General features: G+C 47.3%; 1 protein-coding gene across 1 annotated transcript in view; it reads left to right on the top strand.

The window, feature by feature from the left end:
* The window catches only part of LOC144693419 (transmembrane protein 151B-like), a 28,645-nt gene extending 9,691 nt beyond the window's left edge, over nt 1–18,954 (top strand). The window contains exon 2 of the mRNA XM_078563298.1: nt 17,423–18,954. Within this exon, the coding sequence (XP_078419424.1) occupies nt 17,423–18,838 (1,416 nt within the window). The 3' untranslated portion in view covers nt 18,839–18,954. The remainder of the gene's footprint in view (nt 1–17,422) is intronic.
* Nucleotides 18,955–21,359: the final 2,405 nt, after the last annotated feature.

Genomic DNA, 21,359 nt, shown 5'->3' with positions numbered 1-21,359 from the left:
CTGCTCCAGGTTCCCTTCTACCTGCTCCACGTTCCCCTGTACCTGCTCCAGGTTCCCTTCTACCTGCTCCACGTTCCCTGTACCTGCTCCACGTTCCCCTGTACCTGCTCCACATTCCCGTGTACCTGCTCCACGTTCCCCTTCTACCTGCTCCACGTTCCCTGTACCTGCTCCACGTTTCCCTGTACCTGCTCCACGTTCCCGTGTACCTGCTCCACGTTCCCCTGTACCTGCTCCAGGTTCCCCTGTACCTGCTCCACGTTCCCCTGTACCTGCTCCACATTCCCCTGTACCTGCTCCATGTTCCTGTGTACCTGCTCCACGTTCCCTGTACCTGCTCCACGTTCCCCTGTACCTGCTCCACGTTCCCCTGTACCTGCTCCACGTTCCCTTCTACCTGCTCCACGTTCCCCTGTACCTGCTCCACGTTCCCTGTACCTGCTCCACGTTCCCTGTACCTGCTCCACGTTCCCGTGTACCTGCTCCACGTTCCCCTGTACTTGCTCCACGTTCCCCTGTACCTGCTCCACTTTCCTGTACCTGCTCCACGTTCCCTGTACCTGCTCCACGTTCCCCTGTACCTGCTCCACGTTCCTGTGTACCTGCTCCACGTTCCTGTGTACCTGCTCCACGTTCCCCTGTACCTGCTCCACGTTCCTGTGTACCTGCTCCACGTTCCCTGTACCTGCTCCACTTTCCTGTGTACCTGCTCCACGTTCCCCTGTACCTGCTCCACGTTCCCCTGTACCTGCTCCACGTTCCCCTGTACCTGCTCCACGTTCCTGTGTACCTGCTCCACGTTCCCGTGTACCTGCTCCACGTTCCCCTGTACCTGCTCCACGTTCCTGTGTACCTGCCCTTCGTTCCCTGGACCTGCTGCAAGTTGTTTTTATATATTCATAGGATAAGGAATGACTGGCAAGGCAATCATTTAATGTATGCCTCTATTTGGCCTTCAGATGGTTGTTGTAAAACTTTTTTTGAAATGATGCTGTCCACTGTACCTCCAGTACCTTCTCCTGGTTCCTTGTTAACTGCTCCATGTTTTGTTCTACCTTCTGCACGTTCCCCTGTTCCTGTGTACCTGCTCAATGTTAACATCTACACACTCTATTTTCTTTTCTACCTGTTGCATGCCCCTCTGTATCATTTCCATGTCCCTCGGTACCTGCTGTAGGTGCCTCGGTACCAGCTTGTCGTCCGTCTGTACCTGCTCCATGTACCTCTGTACCTGCTCCAGGTTTACCTGAACCTGCTCCATCTTCACCTGTTCCTGTTCCACCTTGCTCTGTACTTGCAGAGATCTCCTCTGTACATTCTCCAATTTATTCACTACCTGTTCCAGGTGAGTTAATATATGATCAGTCTTGTCCTGTACCGGCGCCATATTCACTCTGCTTGCTCCAAGTTCCTATTTACATGTTCTATGTTCTTCACTAACTTCTCATCTGCTCCATAGATTCCCTTTACCTGCTTCATGGGCTACGGTATCTTTTGCAAATTCCTCTATGTCTGATCCGAGTTTGTTTGCACCTAACCCATGTTCCCTTGTTCTATGTTCCTCTGTGTTTTATGTTCCCCTTTATCTGCTCCAATTCCACTGTTCCTGATCAATGTTCCTCTGTACATGTTCCAAGTTCCTCTCTACCTGCTCCTGATCCCTTCTACCTGTTCCATAATCCCCAGTACCCTTGCTCCATGTTTACCACTACCTTCTCCAGGAGCAGCACCAGACATACATTAAAATGAGAGGGCAACTGGTGAACCTACAACACAAGACTGAAAGTATGCTAAACAGCAGAAGCAGCATGCTATAGACAGAGTTAAGTGATCCCACAATCAATTGATCAGATCAAAGTTCTGCAGTGCTGCTGCACCTAGTCATGAATGGTGATGGGCAATTAAACAGCTGATCAGAGGAGGAGGCTCCACAAACAACCCTATCCTCAATGATGGGGGAGCCCAGCACATCAGTGCAAAAGACAAGGCTGAAGCATATGCACCCATTTCAGCCTGAAGTGCCGAGTAGATGATCCATCTCCGCCTTCTCCTGGGGACACCAGCATCACAGATTCCAGTCTTCAGCTAATGCGATTCACTCTATTTATATCAAGAAGTGCCTGAGCCTATTGGATACAGCAAAGACTATGGCCTCTGACAACATCCCAGCTGAAGACTTGTGCTCCAGAACTAGCCACACCACAAGTTGTTCCTGTACAGCTACATCATTGGAAACTACCCAGCCATAATGTGGAATATTTTCCAGGAATATGCTCTCCACACAAAACAGAACAAATCCAATTTGGCCAATGCCACTTCATCAATCTACTTTCAATCATTAGCGAAGTGATAGGAGGTGACATTGACAGTTCTATCAAGCTGCACTTACTCAGCAAGAACATGCTCAATGATGCTCAGGACCATTCAGCTCTGGCCCTCATTTTAACATAGGTCCAAACATGGACAAAAGAGCTGAATTCCAGAGGCAGCATATGACTGATATGGCATCAAGCAGCCCTCGTAAAGTCTAAGTCAGTGGAAATCAGGAAAAATTCTCCACTGGTTAGAGTCATACCTAATACAAAGGAAGATGGTTGTAGTAGCTGGAGGGTAATCATATCAGCTGTAGCATATCACTGCCGGAGATCCTCCGGACAGTATTCTGGGCTAAAATACCTTCAGCTGTTTCATCAATGATCTTCGCTGATGTTCGCTGATGGTTGCATAATATTCAGCTCCGTTCACAGCTCTTCAGATAATGGAGCAAACTGTGCCTTCAGGCAGCATGACCAGGACAACATTCGGGCTTGGGCTGATAAGTGGAAAGTAACATTCGCATCACACAATGATCGCCTACAACAATAGAGAATATAACCATTTCCCCATAACATTCAATGGCAATAACATCGCTGAATCCCCCGCTATCAACACCCTGAGGGGTACCATTGACCAGAAACTGAACTGAACCAACCATATAAATACTGTGGCTACAAGAGCGGGTCAGAAGCTGGGAATTCTGTGGTGAATAACTCACCTTCCAATTCCCCAAAGCCCGTCCACCATCTGCAAGGCAAGAGTGTGATGGAATATTGTCCACTTGCCTGGATGAGTGCAGTTCCAACAACACTCAAGAAGCTCAAAACTATCCAGCATGAAGCAGCCCATTTGATTGGCACCCTATCCACCACCTTAAACATGCACTCCATCCACCACTGGCATACAGTGGCAGCAGTGTGCACCATCTACAAAAGCCATTCAGCTTCTTGCCAAGGCTCATTTAACAGCATCTTCCAAACCTGCAAATTCTACCACCTCGAGGAACAAAGGCAGCATTCACATGTGAACACCGCCATCTGCAAGTTCCCCTCCAAGCCACACACCATTCTGACTTGGAATTATATCACACTTCCCTGTTGCTGGGTGAAAATCATAAAACTCACTCCCTCACAGCGCTGTGGATGTGCTTACGCCAGATGGACTGCAGCATGTTAATTAGGTGGCCCCAGGTTCCCCTGTACCTGCTCCACATTCCCCTGTTCTTGCTCCACATTCCCCTATTCCTGCTCCACATTTCCCCTGTACTTGCTCCACGTTTTTTCACATCTGTGAGGTGGGCCTATGCTTTGGTAAAACCTGAGTAGGATGTCCGCTAAACAAATCTGTACAAGATTTCGCATTTCCTGGAACAGGCAGAATTCAGTAATGGCTTCTGGAAGAAAAGTCACTTGAGGAGTTTTATGTTGATGTAGTTAGCTAAATGAGAGCGGTCAAATTATACCAGTAGGCATTAAAGGGTTTTTTGATTTCAAGGAGGTACAGAGAAATGTATTGTTTCAGTGAGATTGCAGCATAAGTTTTCATGTTGTAGGATAAAAGTGACAGGCTGCTGGGGAAAGTACAAGCAGTGAAAATTGAGGACATAACATCATCGTCAGCCTTGTGTCAGTGGTACCACTCTCTCCTCTGACTCACCAGATCATGGGTTTAAATCATATTACGGAGACTCCGGTGCAGTAATGATGGAATATTGCACTCTAGGAGGTGCAGTTTTTCAAATGAGACATTAAATTGCGGCCATGTCTATACCCTCTCAAGTGGATGTAAATGAACCCCTCGCACTATTTGAAGAAGAGCAAGGGAGTTTTGCTGGGTGTCCTTATCCATTTTTATCCCACAAGCAATATCCCCCACCGCCCCCCCCCCAAAAAAAATGATTACCCTGTCATGATCTTTTTTTCTGGGACCTTGCTGCGCGCAAATTGACAGCTGCGTTTTCTTTATTACGACAATGACTGCATTTCAAAAAGTAATTCATTGGCTGGGATATTCCCATCCTGCCTGTGACAATGCTGGTGGGACCGGAAAATGGAAAGATCCCGTCCATTGCCTGTAATTCCCTTTGGGATATCCTGAAGTTATGAAAAGCGCTATGAATGGAAGGAGATGAGGAGGAGGTGACATCCCACAGTTTGAAAGAGGAGCCAGCAGCAACCCTTCCACTCCTTTTGGTGGCAGTTTGGTTAAAGTGGTTCCTTTGAAAGCCACTGGTTTGGCTGAGAACACGGAAAAGTGGCACAGCACAGTCTATCGTTCCTCCAGAATTGCCCAGGTACTGATAAATCTCATGCATACCGTTGCGAGCTAAACCCAGAGGGAAAATCATAAGGCCTTTAAAAAGGTGTTTTTTTCCTATTTTCTTTGATATTTTTGTTTATCGGTTATAGGAATATTGAATGTGGGAAAATAGTCTGTCTGGGTGGAGGAATTGAGGCAGGAGATCATGTAATAGAACTTTCAGGTAAAAATCCAACTGGAGTTGGCAAGCCTATTCATGATGTAAATGTCAAATATAAAGATGGCATTGAACATCCTGCTTTATTGTGTTATCTTGATAGGCATCAGCACTCTGGTTTCACAATGATGAAAGATAAAAGTAATTCCATGTGTGGAACTAATGTTTGTCTTACCTACCATATATTGTGCTGACACGCACTGTTCTGCAGCTATTAAAAGCTGTCACATGATTGAACCGATCTCACTGTGCTACTTTTCTATTAGATTGCTTTTGTTCGGAGCTGCTTTCTAGCCAACAACTTAACCTCTGCTTATAACCTCCATCTTGCAGACTAACCTGTCTTTAGTTTGGTAGGGCAGCAGGAGCATAGGGGTAATGCTACTGGACTTGAGATTCAGAGCCCTGGACTAATGCCCTGGAGACACGAGTTCAAATCTCACCACGGCAGCAAGGGGAGTTTTGATTTAATTAATAACTAAATTGGGAATAAAATGCTAATCTCAGTAATGATGATCATCAAATTGTTGTCAAAACTCATCTGATTCTCTGATGCCCTTTAGGGAAGGAAATCTGCCATCCTTACCCGCTCTGGCCAACGTGTGACTCCAGACCCACAGCAATATGGTTGGCTCCCAACTGCCCTCTGAAGTGGCTGAGCAAGCCAAATTGCTACAGAAAAGTTAAAGAACAATAAAACCGGACAGACCAATCTAGGCATCAGAGATGAGAAAGGCACACCCTTCCTGATCGACCCTGCAAAATCCTCCTCACCAGCATCTGGGGGCTTGTGCCAACAACGGGAGAGCTATCCCACAGACTAGTCAAGCCACAGCCCAACATAGTCATAGTATCATACCTTAAACCAATTTCATAGACACTACCATCACCATCCCTGGGTTTGTCCTGTCCCACCTGCGGAACAGACCCACCAGAGGTGCCAGCACAGTGGTATACAGTCATGAGGGAGTTGCTCTGGGAGACCTCAGTATTGACACAGGACCCCTTGAAGTCTCATGGCATCAGCTCAAACACAGGCAAGGAAGCCTCCTGCTGATTCCCACCTACTGCTCTTCCTCAGCTGATGAATCAGTGCTCCTCCGTGTTGAACACCACTTGGAAGAAGCACTGAGGGTGACAAGGGCATAGAAAGTGCTCTGGGTGGAGGAGTTCAATGTACATCATCAACAGTGGTTTGGTAGCACCACTACTGACCAAGCTGGCAAGTCCTTAAGGACATATCTGCCATATTTTATTTTTTTATTCATTGGATGATTAAAAAATGAATAAAAATAGCATCTCTAGTTGCCCTTGAGAAGGTGGTGGTGAGCTGCCTTCTTGAACTGCTGGAGTCCATGTGGTGTAGGTACACCCACAGTGCCTAGGTTGATGCCAGGTGGTCCGTCCGGTTTCATTCCTTTTTTGTGACCTTGTAGCAGTTTAATACAACTGAGTGGCTTGTTAGGCCATTTCAGACAGCATTTAAGAGTCACATGTAGGCCAGGCCAGGTAAGGATGATGGGTTTTTACAACAATCAACAATGGTCATCATTAGACTTTTAATACCAGATTTTTATTGAATTCAAATTCCACCATCTGCCATGGCAGGATTTAAATCTGGGTCTCCAAAGCATTACACTGAGTCTCTGGATTACTAGTCCAGCAACAATACCACTACACCATCGCCTCCCCAGCAATAAACTTCTAGCAGTGGCAAGAGAACCAACAAAAGGGAAAAACCTACTTGACCTTGTCCTCACCATCTACCTGTCGCAGATGTATCTGTCCAAGACAGTATTGGTAGGAGTGACCATTATCCAGTTCTTGTGGAGGTGAAGTCCCATCTTCATACTGAGGACACCCTCCATCATGTCATATGGCACTAGTTGGAATGCTGAATGGGCAAGTGAACATCCATGAGGCACTGTGGGCCATCAGCAGCAGCAGAATTGTATTCAACCACAATCTGCACCTCATGGTCCAGCACATCCTTCAATCTATCATTACCATCAAGCCAGGGGACCACCTCCCCACCCCTGGTTCAATGTGGAGTTTAGGAGAGCATCCTGGGGGCAGCACAAGGCCTAACTAAAAATGAGGTGTCAGTCTGATGAAGCTGCAGCACAGGGCTATACATATACTAAACAGCGAAGGCAGCACACTACAGATAGCTTAAGTGATCTCACAGTCAACGGATCAGGTCAAAGCTCTGCAGTCCTGCCACAGCCAGTCGTGAATCGCGGTGGACAATTAAACAACTATCCAGAGGAGGAGGCTCCACAAATATCCCCATTCTCAGTATCCCCACCCTCCTCTGATAGGGGTGCCCAGCACATCAGTGGAAATGACAAGGCGAAGCATTTGCAACCATCTTCAGCCAGGAGTGCTGAGTGGATGATCAATCTCTTGAAGTCCACAGCATCACATCGCCAGCCTTCAGCCAATTCGATTCACCCCCACGTGATATTAAGAAACAGCTGCAGGCACTGGATACAGCAAAGGCTATGAGCCCTGACAACATCCCAGCTGTAGGACCGAAGACCTGTACTTCAGAACTTGTCACACCCCTAGCCAAGCTGTTCTAGTACAGCTGAAACACTGGCATCTACCCGGGAATGTGGAAAATTGCCCAGGCATGCCCTGACCATAAAAAGCAGGCCCAATCCAGTCTGGCCGATTACTGTCCCTTCAGTCTACTCTCGGTCATCAGTTAAATGATGGAAGGTGTTGCTGACAAGGCACTTACTCAGCAGTGACTTGCTCACCAATGCTTAGTTTGAGTTTTGCCATGGCCACTCAGCTCCAGATAATCCAGAAGTGAGGTGAGAGTGACTGCTCTGACATCAAGGCAGCATCTGTGATTTGCATGAATCAAGGAACCCAACAGAATTGAAGTCAAAAGGAATTGGTGGGGGCAGGGGGAAGGTGCCTGGGAGTGTGACAGGGCTGTTGCAGTGTGGAAAATCTCCACTGGTTGGAGTCATACCTAGCACAAAGGAAGATGGTTGTGGTTATTGGAAGCTAATCATCTTAGCCCCAGGACATTACTGCAGGAGTTCCTCAGGGTAGTGTTCTTGGTTAACCATTTTCAGATGCTTCGTTATAAGGTCAGGAGTGGGGATGTTTGCTGATGTTTGCACAGTGTTCAGTCTCATTTGCAACTCCTCAGATACTGAAGCATTCTGTGCCCACATGCGGCAAGACCTGGGCAACATTCAGGCTTGGGCTGATAAGTGGCAAGTAACATTTGTGCTACACAGGTGCCTGGCAATGACCATTCCAACAAGAGAGTATCTATCTCCCCTTGACATTCAACAGCATTACCATCACTGAATCCCCTACCATCAACATCCTGGGGGTTACCATTGACTGGAAATTGAATTGGACCAGCCATATAAGTACTGTAACTACAAGAGCAGGTCAGAGGCTAGGAATCGTGCAATAAGTAATTCACCTCCTGACTCCCCAAAGCACCTCCACCATCTACAAAGCACAAGTCAGGAGTGTGATAGAATATTTTCCATTTGCTTGGCTGAGTGCAGCTCCAACAACACTCAAGAAACTTGACACCATTGAGAACAAAGCAGCCCGCTTGATTGGCACAAAATCCACCACATTCAACATTTATTCCTTCCACCACCAAAGCACAGTGCCGGAAGTGTGTATCATCTATAAGATGCACTGCAGCAATCTGCAAGACTCCTTCAACAGCACCTCCCAAATCTGCAACCTCTACCATCTATAACCTCAAGGGCAACAGATATATGGGAACGCCACGGCCTGCTGCAAGTTCCCCACCAAGCCACACACTATCCTGACTTGGAAATATATTGCCGTTCCTTCACTGTCGCTAGATCAACATCCTAGAACTCCCTCCCTAACAGCACTATGGGTGTACCTACACCACATGGACTGCAGCAATTCAAGAAAGCGGCTCATCACCACCTTCTCAAGGGCAATTAGGTATGGACAATAAACTCTGGCTTGCCAGCGATGCTTAAATCTCACAAATGAATAAAACACAGTTGAACTAGTTGCCTTATTGCAATATTGATACAATACTTTGCATGTGTATAATGCTTTCACCATGCCAAACTGCTTCATTGGAGTGTAATCAAACAATATTTGACACCAAGTCACAGAGAGACATATTGGAATGGGTGACCAAAATTCTGGCTAAAGAGATAGTTAACAAGGAGCTTAAAGAAGAAGAAGGAGGTAGAAATTTGCAAACTTATGCTGGAAATTCCAGTATTTAAGGCCTCGGCAGCTGATTATGGAGGGCCCCACTAACACTGACCTATATTAATCCAGAGAGTCCCAGTGTGAATGGGTTGCTGATATTACACTGCGCTAGTGAATGGGATGCTGATATTACACCGTGCTAGTGAATGGGATGCTGATATTACACTGCGCTAGTGAATGGGATGCTGATATTACACTGCTCTAGTGAATGGGATGCTGATATTACACTGCTCTAGTGAATGGGATGCTAATATTACACTGCTCTAGTGAATGGGATGCTGATATTACACTGCGCTAGTGAATGGGATGCTAATATTACACTGCTCTAGTGAATGGGATGCTGATATTACACTGCTCTAGTGAATGGGATGCTGATATTACACTGCTGTAGTGAATGGGATGCTGATATTGTTCGGTGCTGGTGAAGGAGTCCCTGAAATTACATGCTTGCAGGTTTAGAAATCACTGAACTCACCTTTCAGTGCAAATATAGGACGCCAATCACTCACGTACTCCTAACTGTGGCCTGAACCCTTGCATCACTCAATTAATTGTATTGACCACAACCCAAGGACCTGAGAGACTTATGCATGATACGCAGAGCCAAAAGGATGGTCCCCTGGCTGTCAATGCTAAATGATTACCTGCACAAACAGTGCATATTGATCATATTGTTCCCTTTTTAAATTTGAGACTATTAGCAGACTGCCAGACCGATAGCCTGGATTCACTTTGATCTCTTCAAGTCTATGTTGTTAGGCTGACAATTTTATAATACTTTTCTCCTTGGAATGAGCATAGCTGATGTAAATTTTGTAAGGCAAACCTTTAAAATTGGGCTTTCATTCCTGCCTGAATGTACAAATTCAACATTCTCCTGATCTCAGCAGAGACCGGTAACTTTCAAAAAGAAATTTAAGTTCTCGGTTATTAACTGAAAAGACCATGCAACAAGATTCCATGTTTTAATGGGAAACGTTTACTGTGACAAACGTCAAAACAAAGCAAGCACGGCTAACTTAAATTTAAACCAACATTCCCAACAGAACACTCCCCGTTCTACTTTTAATTTCAACCAAGAATCCCTTTTTGCGTTACAGTTTCGTGAGCGGTCGTTCAATTCTCCTGGAACCAAAGCAATGGGCGGAATTCTCCCATCTGGGGCTAAGTCCCGTGGCGGAGTCGGAGAGTGTTTCCCACTGCGGAGGTCGACAGGAAATCCTGCAGAACCTTGCGTCCCCGGCGTCAATAATTACACAGTCGGGGATTCCCCGATGTCTAGCTGGATGGCACGCACCCCACCTTCATATCCGGGTGCCATATTTAAAACGCGCCCGGACATTTAACTTACTGTCAAGTCCTATAGAGATGTCAGGAAGGGGAGGGGAAGGTCCAAGGCCCAAGTTCAGTGTCTCCTCCCTGCGAGTCCCCCTCAACCATGTGGTGGTCAGGAGGAGTGTTCTTTTCGTGGCTGAAGGGAGGAGGAGGCCAAGCAGGGAAAACCAACCCTCAGGTTGCCGATGCCGTCAGTGCCCAGGCTGTCCAGCACTTGTCAGCCATACAATGCCGGAAAAGGATGAACGACCTCATCCACTCCGCCAGGGTAAGTGAAGCTCCAACTGCTCACACTAACCACAACGAAATCAATGAATGTCATGGTACATGGGCCTCAGTGGCAATGATATAAGGTCGTGCCTCCGAGCCCCACTGCAGTGCATCCACTCTGCAGTGTAGTGACCACTGTGCCTCCTTCACCCTTCCACATAGAGACATCAATGCTGTGTGGAAGGAGCTGGGGGGGGCGGGGTGTGTGGGAAATGGGCTCAGGCGCAGAGGGTACCACCAATCTCCGCAAATGAAATGCCTCCCTGAGCCTTATCCTTGCATGTGGATGGGCTCAGCGCTCTGGAGGGAGCTGGCCCACAACCCTTCTGGACAACTTGCAGAGCATGAATGCCATGTCACATCATCCAGTGGGTTATCTCTAAGAGTGGAAGCATGAGAAATGAACACAAAATTGGTATGTACAAATAGATGCGACATACAGCTCCTCTCAAACCCATCTTCTCTATTTACTTTGAGCAGGATAAGTTGAGGCACAACTGGCAAGAAGGGGATAAGACAGGGGATATGGGGAGGGGATGGTGGGAGGGAGGGAGCACCCACATCTGAAAGTTCTCACGGAGTTTGAGAAGAGGGCAGCCTAGCTGGCAGGTGTGGAGCAGGGCCAGGCAATTGGAGATGGGGAGCTTAGATTTGGGCCTCCAGCCAGTAAGGATCCATGCATGGTGCAGAAATTTGAGGGCCAAGGGTGCCTCCATATTGGAGGCAGCTCATGCTGTCAGTTGCTCTCTCCTCCCTCACTTACAGGTGCCACCAGGAAGAGGCCAAGGCCCGCGCCAGAGGAACCCTGTCAGGCCTCAGCAGAAGCTCTAGCCCAGAGAGGGGCCAGGAGAGTGGACACAAGGAGAGATGTGCATGTGGTGCTCCAGGATCCAGTAGCTGGAGGCCTCCATCTTCTCCTTGGATGTCCACGAGCTGACCAAGGCCTTCTGAAGCTAGGTCCTGACATTTGCACTCCTTGTTGGTCCAGACGTATTCTGGATTGGCATGTTTTCCCGCTAGCGTTGTGGAGAATTGGGTGTGGGGGAAGTTTCCAGTCGGGCCTTCATCTGTATCCCATTAGCGGGATGCAAATGGGTTTCATGCCGACCTCTGGCAGGAATCGTGACCCGCCATGCCCAGCAGTATCAGAAGATCCCGTCGTCATTTCACAATGGCGTGAAACTGATTTTTGGACCTCCCGCCGAATTCTCCCCCCACCACCCGCCACTGAACCCGCCGACGGGGGCATAGGAGAATTCCACACTGAGTGTGTCACAGATCCCAGGAATTCACTCCAATTGTCAGTAGTTTCCCAGTCTGGCACTTAGACTTCCAGAAATCACTCTGTGTGGATTCCACTGCCGATATCTTCCACGAGCTTTATTAGGCAGATTTGGCAGTCTTTAATTCCTTATGAATTTGGATATTCCTTCTGAGCATGAGCCCACTCAAAATTTCTATGCAGTGCTGGCTTTGGACACAGCCTGCCCTCTCACAGACTGCTCCCAGGCTAACTGCCTCAAAGACTCTGAAAACAGCAGAGACATATTAAAACAAAGAACTCTTCCCCTGTCAACCCATCACTATGGCAACGTGGCACAAAGGGTCTGTTTTCAGATAAAATGCAAATCAATCATCTTTAATTTTAAACTTTTCCTTTGATCTGAAAAGTATATGGATACTTTAAAACCTTCCCTTGTTTGCAAGGTGCCTTCAAACCCACCTTTGATCTGGGGAAATTACACGAATAATCTAAAATCCCAGTTTACATCTTAACTTCAAACCCTTCCCTAGATGCTTTCAATTCTCCTCAGGAGAGATTCAGAGATGCTCATATAATCCTAGGTGTGACTACCTCTCACCACCATCCCAGCAACACAAGAGGATTTCCCCTTTGACATGCACCTCCAGGCCTGTCTAGTAAGCCCTTCAGTCCAGGGCCAACCTTTTTTGGACGGTGGGGTTTCCCAGCCCACCGCCCAAAGAGCCAGCGGGGAGCACATCCCTGCCGATGCAAGCTGCCCCACAGCCATTTATCACTCCAACAAGTATTAGTTGGCTGGAAATGGGACTTACACCCCTCAGTCAGGAGGAAGTCCCGCATAACAGAGCTGCTGTCCAATCTGGTTGGCCGGCAGCTCTCTAGTTCCAGCCGCACCAGAAGCTGCAGTGGACAGGACTGGGACTACAAGCAGTCCCCAGAGCCTAAGTCCTGGGAGTCCAGGACCAGGTAAGTGTGGGGGGTCTCAAGGCAGGGAGGGGAGGTGAGGTCCAGAGGAGAAGGGTGGAGGTGGGTGGGGAGGCTGATGGGAAGCGGGAGCACCCGCAGGGGCCAGACATTGGCGGAGAGGGGGGCACCCAATGTTGAAATGAAGCCATTGATGGAAGCGTCCCTCGTCCCACCCTTCCTGCCCAAGGCTTGAGCAGGGTCACTTTCCAGGCTTTCCCCTTTCTGAACTCGGGGGGGTCATCCTGAAAATTGGCTGGGCATGGAACAGCCCTTAAGTGGTCATTCACTGACCAATTAAGGGCCTCAATTGGGACAAGGGTGGCGGGGCAGGGGGGAACCTGCCTAGGCCTCGCCATCTCACCGTAAAATTGCGGGGAGGTCGGGGCGGGTGGTAGCCTGGCGAGAAGGCCATCCAAGGAATTTTACAGGATTTTGTTTGGCCTGGGAATTCAGAACAAGGCGACACAATCTTAGAATTAGAGCTAAGAGTGAAATCGGGAATCACTGTTTCACACAAAGGAGAGTGGGAATCTGGAATTCTCTCCAAAAGACTGCGGGTGCTGAGCTTTCAAGACTGAGATTGATTATTAGGTGGGGGTGTGGGATATGGAGCAAAGGCAGGTGGATAGTGCTGGGGCTCATTCAGACCTGATCCAATTGAATGGCGGAACAGGCTTAATGAACCACTCCTGTCCCTGTATTTCCAAGTTCCTTATTTTGATTTTGCTCTATAGCGTACAGCAGTTAATAATGAATCAGTAGCCTGTTCCACATCTGGCCCAATTCTCACTTCCTTTAATTTCAATGGAAATAAAAAATTGGGAGAAACGTACAAAGGCATTTTTTGCTCAAAGCAAGTTGATTTAATGAAACTTAAAAGAGGACAAAATAGGAACGTGTTGGAAAATGATTGATAATGTAAAGCAGTGGGGCGAAAATTTAAGTTCCCTACAACAGTGTGAAAACACCATCAGTACATAAATCTCCATCGCAATCTGATATACTCATGACCCCGTTCTTAGAAACAGGAAACTAATAACCACAACTAAACGTGTGTGCTCAAACATTAAGCACTTCAACTAAATAATTCACTTGCTTTACAGCACACGTTCACCTATGGAAGACTGCCACCCTTTTCATAACTGTAATGGAGCTGGTACAGCACAACAGACAGAATATGAACAGACATCCCCCCCGATGGGCCTTCCAGGCAGATAATCACTTTTTAACCACACGATTTACCTTGGAAAGCTCACAAGTTCTCTGTCTGTCATGGCTCTCAGACAAAATAATCTGAAAACCTGATCAGAACCGAGTAGGCAGCATCTAGTGGAAGGTTTCAGCAACTGCATTGTTTCACAGAGATAAAAGCCTAATAGTTCGGCTGCGCAAAGCTAATTTTCAGGCGGCTGACGGCCCCCTAAGCCTCCAATATGGCGGGCAGGAAGCACGTGTTCATTATAGGATGAAAGTATGCCCGGCTGTGGTACTGGTAAGTATCAAAAAATTGGTGTGTGGTGCCCATAACTGAAAAGATACATTAGCATCATGGGATATGCAAACAAAAGGTGGGGGGGGAGGTGGGGGGCAGTGGGAGGTCTAGACCTGTTTGATGCCCCTTACTCAAAGTTTGGTTTGCCCTGAGGCACTTAAGGAAGCAAGTCTATATGTGACCTAACAGGCAGCCATTGAGGGGGCTACAACCAGAAAGGTATGATTTTCAAATATTCATATCTTCAATGCGGAGCCAGGAGGCATAGGAGTGCTTCAGACCCTGATTCCATGTTTAAAGACCATGGGCTGTTGCGAAACGCCACTTGTCGAGCTCCCTCCTCACCCCCCTAACCCCCACCCCACCACTGATCATTCTCATTGTAGCTGCTATACTCCTTCCTGATTCCACCATGAATCACTCATTCCCTCTTCGCAGTCACGATACATCCTTTATTTACTCCGCCATTTGTGGTTGTGCCTTAAGCTGCTTTGGTCTTATACTCTGAAATTCTCTCCCTAAACTCTCTGCCTTTCTTTCCCCCTTTAAGATGCTTTTTAAAGCCTACCTCTTTTGCCAAACTTTTAGTCAGCCTTCCTGATTTCTACTTATGTGGTTCAATGTCAGATTTCAATTGATGACTGTCTTACGAGGGACCTTTCAACATTATGTTATATTAAAGCTGCAAGTTGTTGTTGCTGTTGTATTTCAACACATTACACCATAGCCTCTGAAATACTAAAGAAAACCCACATGAGAGAGACAGGATTCTAATCTAGTGGACATCCAAGAGCCAATTATCCCAACATTCACTGAGCCTTGTCCACTGAGGGCACACATTAGCAAACCACGGGTGTGCTCTCCGCCATGGGTTTATTTAGTTCTTTTAATATAGTGGAAAGTGTTTAGTACACATTGGCATCAGGTAAATGTTGCCTGACAATAGGGCAAACTTAGAAAATGATGCCTTAGAGTGATAGAACAAGTGTTCTCTCTGGGGTCGTTTGTCATGAAATAGGTTGCTGGTGGGGCCCACTTGTCAGTGTACCTGTGTCTTCCTTCCCATAGATGTCTGTGCCACTGAATGTTGTTTATGGCAGAATATCTGATGGGATTTGAATTCCACGGATGCCCCACAAATTGAAGTCCAGGTGTGAGAGCAGGGGGCAGCAGGTGACCTCTCTGCTGCGTATTGATGCCTTGTGGTAAAAACGCAGCAGAACCAGATTCCATTCCAACTTCAGGCCCCTATGTTGTTTCCATGCCAGAACTCAATCCCAAAGGACTACCTCACAGAACTCTCATTCAACACATGCCTGTTCACTATGCTTTTATCTCCCCCTGTTCTTGGGCAGACAGGGCTCAGAGACTTTACCACATAATGGGTGTGAGGGGCCCTTTGATTACTTTGACAAGCTAATGAATTACTTATTGTCTGCAGTCTATGAAGAAATGGCACCAGGATATGGGAAGGTAGGACTACAGAGAAAGCATATAAAATAGTTGGACAAGAAGTTGGGAAGTATTTCTTTTTAGAGTTGTTGCCCTCTGGAACAGCCTACATGAGGTAACTAAGACATCACAGCAGTACTTAAAAAGGAAACTATGGCATGAATTAGACATAGGGTTTTTATCTTCTGGCTTTCTGTCTCTGAAACAAGATCCATGGCCAGCAATTGGCTCCATGGTGTACTGGTCACACCATGTCTGAATTGGGTGAGTGGGTCTGATAGTCTTTTCCAGCCCTTCCTTTTGTATGTTTGTGTGTACATTGACATAACAGCTTAGGGCTATCTTGCTGTCTGAATGTACTACCCCTCCCATCATGGAGAAGGCCTTACTGCCCAATCTGTGCTCTATGTTGACAGCAACTCAAAGATTGCAAATTTGAGGGAGAATGGGTGTGAATCCATTTACACTGTTTCCGTGGTACTGGAAACTAGGAAGGAGGAAATGAAAGAGGACAGGAGGAAGAGAGCTGGTGATGGATAATTATAGAGAGGAACTCAATGAAATTGACCTTACTTAAATCTTTTTGTAATCTGCAAAGTGATGTATAATTGGTGAGGTCAGCAGGCTATTAAATTTGGGACTCTGGGCAGAACTAAAACATACAAGCACAAAATTAATACAGTTCAGACAAGACTTGAGGCTGAATGGACCTTTCACCTGACAGGAGGGTAGCGATGGAGAACAAACTCAAATGCAAACGCTGGTTTATTGGATTAATATAGAGAGAGAGAATCAAATGAAAGGTCATCATCCTGAAATGTTAATGCTGTTTCTCTCTCCACAGATGGTGCAAGACCTGAGTATTTCCAGCATTTTCTTACTATATTTCTGTTTGTATTCCAGATTTCCAGCATCCGCAGTATTGTATCTTTATAATCACATCAGCGTACAGTTTGATTGTTGCTGAGTTCCAGGGATCATAGGACTGTAATTGTAAGGGAGGCATTGGGTTAATTTAGGGTGTGGCATTGGATGGGTACATTGCCTTCTGCCAAAGCTATCTTTGGGAGTAATGCTGTTCAACTCTTCCTCAGAAGCCTTTGGAGACTAGACAGAGATCATGAGAGAATGGGTTGTATAATGGCCAATGGAAAGAGACCAAATGAGGCAGGGCCCACGATAGATTAGACACAGGATGGTCTAGGAAAGGAGATTGAATTGAGTAGAGTTCATGGTGAAGCAGGCTGTACATGGTTTGTGAAGAAGATTAGATGAAGTTGAATTCAGAATAGAGTGGATTATATATGGAATCTGGTACATGAAATAGGTTGAGTCCAGGATAGAGCAGATTGTGTGCGGGCTATGGTAGGAAATTAAATGGGAAAGGGCCATAGATGGAGTTTTATGCATGGTCTCTGGGACAAAATTAAATGGACTCGTGTCCAGAATAGAGGGCATTCTACAAGGCTTAGAGAAAGAGTGAGCTTGGGGTGCTAAATTTTCTTATTCCACGTTTGCTTGATATATGAACTTAGAAAAAGGTTACCACTGACACTAATAACTCTGCATTTCTTGTTTCCTTTTGCTTCCTGGGACGGATTACAAGCAGCAGAGACCAGCGAAACAGTCACTGAGTACCTCCGTTTGCCGGGAGTCGCACTGGAAGTGCCTGATCCTCTCTCTTCTGATGTATGGATGTCTGGGGGCTGTGGCCTGGTGCCAGTTAACCCGAGTCACCAAACTCAGCTTTGACAGCTCCCTGAAGGGCAAGTCCATGATCTACCATGATAGTCCCTGCTCCAATGGGTACGTTTACATCCCGCTGGCCTTCCTGGCGATGCTCTACATGGTCTACCTGGTGGAATGCTGGCACTGCCATGCTCGAAGTGAGCTCCAGTACAAAGCAGACATCGACAGCGTCTACGAGCGCATAGGCCACATGCAGCAGGCCACGCCCTGCATCTGGTGGAAGGCCATCAGTTACCACTTCGTGCGGCGCACGCGCCAGGTGACCCGCTACCGCAACGGTGATGCCTACACCACCACGCAGGTGTACCATGAGCGGGTCAACACGCACGTGGCCGAGGCAGAGTTTGAGTATGTCCGGTGCGGCGTGCGGGATGTGTCGAAGGAGCTGCTGGGTCTGGAGTGCTACCCAGCCACCAGGCTGCGTTTCACCAAGTGTTTCAGCTTCGCCAACACCGAGTCGGAGAACTGCTACTTGAACCAGCGGGCACACTTTTTCAGCGAGATCGAGGGCCTGGATGACTATATGGAGGCCCGGGAAGGGATGCAGCTCAAGAATGTGGATTTCAAGGATTATATGATGGTCTATATCAACCCTGACCGCCTCCCATGGTACATCTCACACTACGCCTTCTGGGTCGCAGGCCTGCTCATGCTATCTTGGCCTCTCAGGGTCCTAGTGGAATATCGGACTGCCCACGTCCACTATCACGTGGAGAAGCTCTTTGGGCTGGAGTACGTGGGGGTGACCCCAACTGAGGAGACTGGCCAGTGCTCCCCAGTGGCCCGAGTCGGCACCGTGGACAGCACTGAGCTCGAGTGGCACATCCGTACCAACCGGCAGCTCATCCCCAGCTACTCGGAGGCCGTATTGATGGACCTGGCCTCCTTGTCCATCTGCAATGGCTACTCAGCTTGCGGCATTGTCCGCACGGACTGTGACGGGAGGTCCAGCAGCTCCTCCATCTTCTCCCGCAATGTGTGCCGCAGCCACTCGCGCTTCTCCCTCGACACCAGCCGCTTCTCGCTCTGCCGCATGCACGGCTCCCGCCGGACCGGCCTGTGGCACAGCCGCAGCAGCAACATCAATGAGCGCTGCCGCGACGACCAGTGCCGCTCCTACTCCAGCCAGCTGGCGGTCAGCGAGAACCCGCCCAACTACCACGACGCCCGCTTTTTCCCGGTGCTGATTGTCCACCGGCCCTGTCAGGGCCGTGAAGGGGAGGGGCGCAGGTATTACATCCGAAGAAACTCCTGCCTTGAAACATCTTTGTGACCTCCTGCGTTTGGTTCTGACCTACGTTGATTCTCAGTCCCCCCCAATTCCTCAAATTTACAATCCTCACCCTCCTGCTCAAATCCTTCCATAGCCTTGCCTCCGCTATATCTCTGTAACCTCCTCCTCTAGATCCTACAAGCCTCCATGATCTCTGCGCTCCTCCAATTCTGGCCTCTTGTGAACACCTCCCCTTCACTCCACCATTAGCTGCCTACGCCCTAAGTTCTTGAATTCCCTCCCTAAACCTCTCCATCTGTCTCTCTCTCTCTCTCCTTGTCCTTTAAAACCCTCCTTAGAACCTACCTCTTTGACTGAAGTTTTGGCCATCTGTCCTAATACAGCTTTTTGTGGCTCAGTGTCAAATTTTGTCTGATTACACTTCTGGGGAGGATTTCCCTTCATCAAAGGCGCTACATAAATGCAGGTTGTTGTTGATGCATCCAGGACTAGCAAGATTGGGCCATCACCAGGGTTTGTGATCCTCTGCAGGTGGCAATGACTATCGGTGTACACGGCCTCAGTCGCAGACTCAAACCCCAAGAAGCGTTGAGAGACTGTGAGATCTTTCCTGGGTTGTTTTTTATAAGCTGTTGGTGGTGAGCTCACAAAAGATCCTAACACTGGGTTTCCATTTCAGTCGTTTTGCATAATAGGTGACTGTAAGCAAAGGGGGAAAGAAAGGAGATGGAAGGGAAAATCATTCCCAGACCTGCAATTTGTGTGTAAATTCTGAATTCAGAGGAAGAGAGAGCTTTGGTCAAATGGGTATGGACCATAAGCGTAACCTGAAAGAGCCAAATTAACAATACACATTCAAATCAAACACAAAGCTTGATATTGTTCTGCATTCATCCCTTAAGAGGGAATGTAGATCCTACTCAGCAACTTGCTAGCCCCAGATACAAAGTTGAACATGTCTATAATGTATTGTTATCTGGGGAGAAGCTACTGGCATTTCTCATTTGTCCCTTGTCTCACACTTTAGAGCAGCTGGTTGGAGACAGGTTGAGAGCAGCCATTTTGTGCAGAGTTTTTTCCTTTGACGATTGGTAAATGTTGAGGGGTGGACGCGGTGGGGCGGGTGGGGGGAGCATTGCGGGGGTGGTGGTAGCTGTCACCCTGCTTTGAAATTCCTCTGCCCACCATTGTACTGCTTGTATTAAGGTATACTGATTTCACACGGTGCCATTTCACCCCAGCTGAATGGGGACGCTGCTGTTAAAGCCACAAGAGATGACACTCTATGGGGACACCCTGTACAAGATGTCCGCCACCCAGGCTGCCTCCAATCAGCAGTTCAGCATAAGAAAGGGCACAACAGGAAAGGATCCCAAGGTCCATCTCAAACATCAAGTAGCTCTAAATCCTACCCATATCTCTGTTTAGATCTTTCCACACTATCTCTCTCTCTCGTGTAAAGTAGTTAAATCTATGTTGCCTGTGCCTATCCCTCTTCTACCCCTGAGTCTATATGTCTCCTTGTTCTAGAGTTTGTGGTAATCTCAAAACACATGGAATTAATGGAGTTTGATTTGTAAATCTCCAATAATTGAGTAGGATCTCCATCTGCATAAGAATTAGATATGGACTTGAAATGGAAAATTTGCAAGGCTGTGGGGTTAGAGCAAGGGAAGTGGAACTTTTTGGATAGCTTTGTTTAAAGAGCTATCACAGACATGTTGGACCAAATGGCCACCTTCTGTGTTGTAAGATTCTATGCTCTGCCCTAAGTATTCTTCACACAAAGAATAGTGGAAATCTGGAACTCTGTCTCCTAGAAACTGTTGAGGCTAGGTAAATTGAAAACTTCAAAACTGAGCTTAATAAGTTTTCAATTTGATAAGGGCATTAAGGGTAGGGAACTAAGGTGGGTAAATGAAGTTAAGATACAGATCATTAGCGGTCTAACTGAATGGTGGATCTGGCTTAAGGGGGCTGAATGGCCATCTCCTGTTCCTATGCTCCTGAGCAAACAATCCAAGGCTGGAACAAGAGGTGACAGGGAGACACCAGGAGCCTCTTGATGCCTAATTTACAACACAGGCAAATACATAGAGTACACTCCCCTTTTAACTAGACCAACCAAATAATTGTTTACTTACAGAGACCAACCACATCCTTAACAAACAGGAGGTGGGGAAAAAAAATATCGGCCGAGGTTCCCATTCCTGACTGCTGTCTTGCTGAAAGGTTTTGGTTACCAACCCTCCAGGGTTGCCCTGGAGTCTCCAGGAATCACTGCAAGCCAACCCAGCAGTAAAATCATAGGGGCATCGAAAGAAATTGCTTCTCTTTGAACACTTTTGTTTCCAAGTTTTAAGAATATTGGAAATGGGGTCAAAAAAAATGACTGTTTTCGGAAAGGAGAGTCATACTGGACTCGAAACGTTAACTCTGTTTCTCCCTCCACAGATGCTGCCAGACCTGCTGAGTTTTTCCAGCATTTTCCATTTTTATTTCAGATTTCCAGCATCCGCAGTATTTTGCTCTTATCTAACACTCGCGATGCTGTTACCGA

This window comes from Cetorhinus maximus, chromosome 18 (genome assembly GCF_964194155.1).
Source record: "Cetorhinus maximus chromosome 18, sCetMax3.hap1.1, whole genome shotgun sequence".
Classification (NCBI taxonomy): Eukaryota; Metazoa; Chordata; class Chondrichthyes; order Lamniformes; family Cetorhinidae; genus Cetorhinus; species Cetorhinus maximus.
Note: the sequence above shows the minus strand (reverse complement) of the source record. Positions and strands in the feature narration are given on the sequence as shown.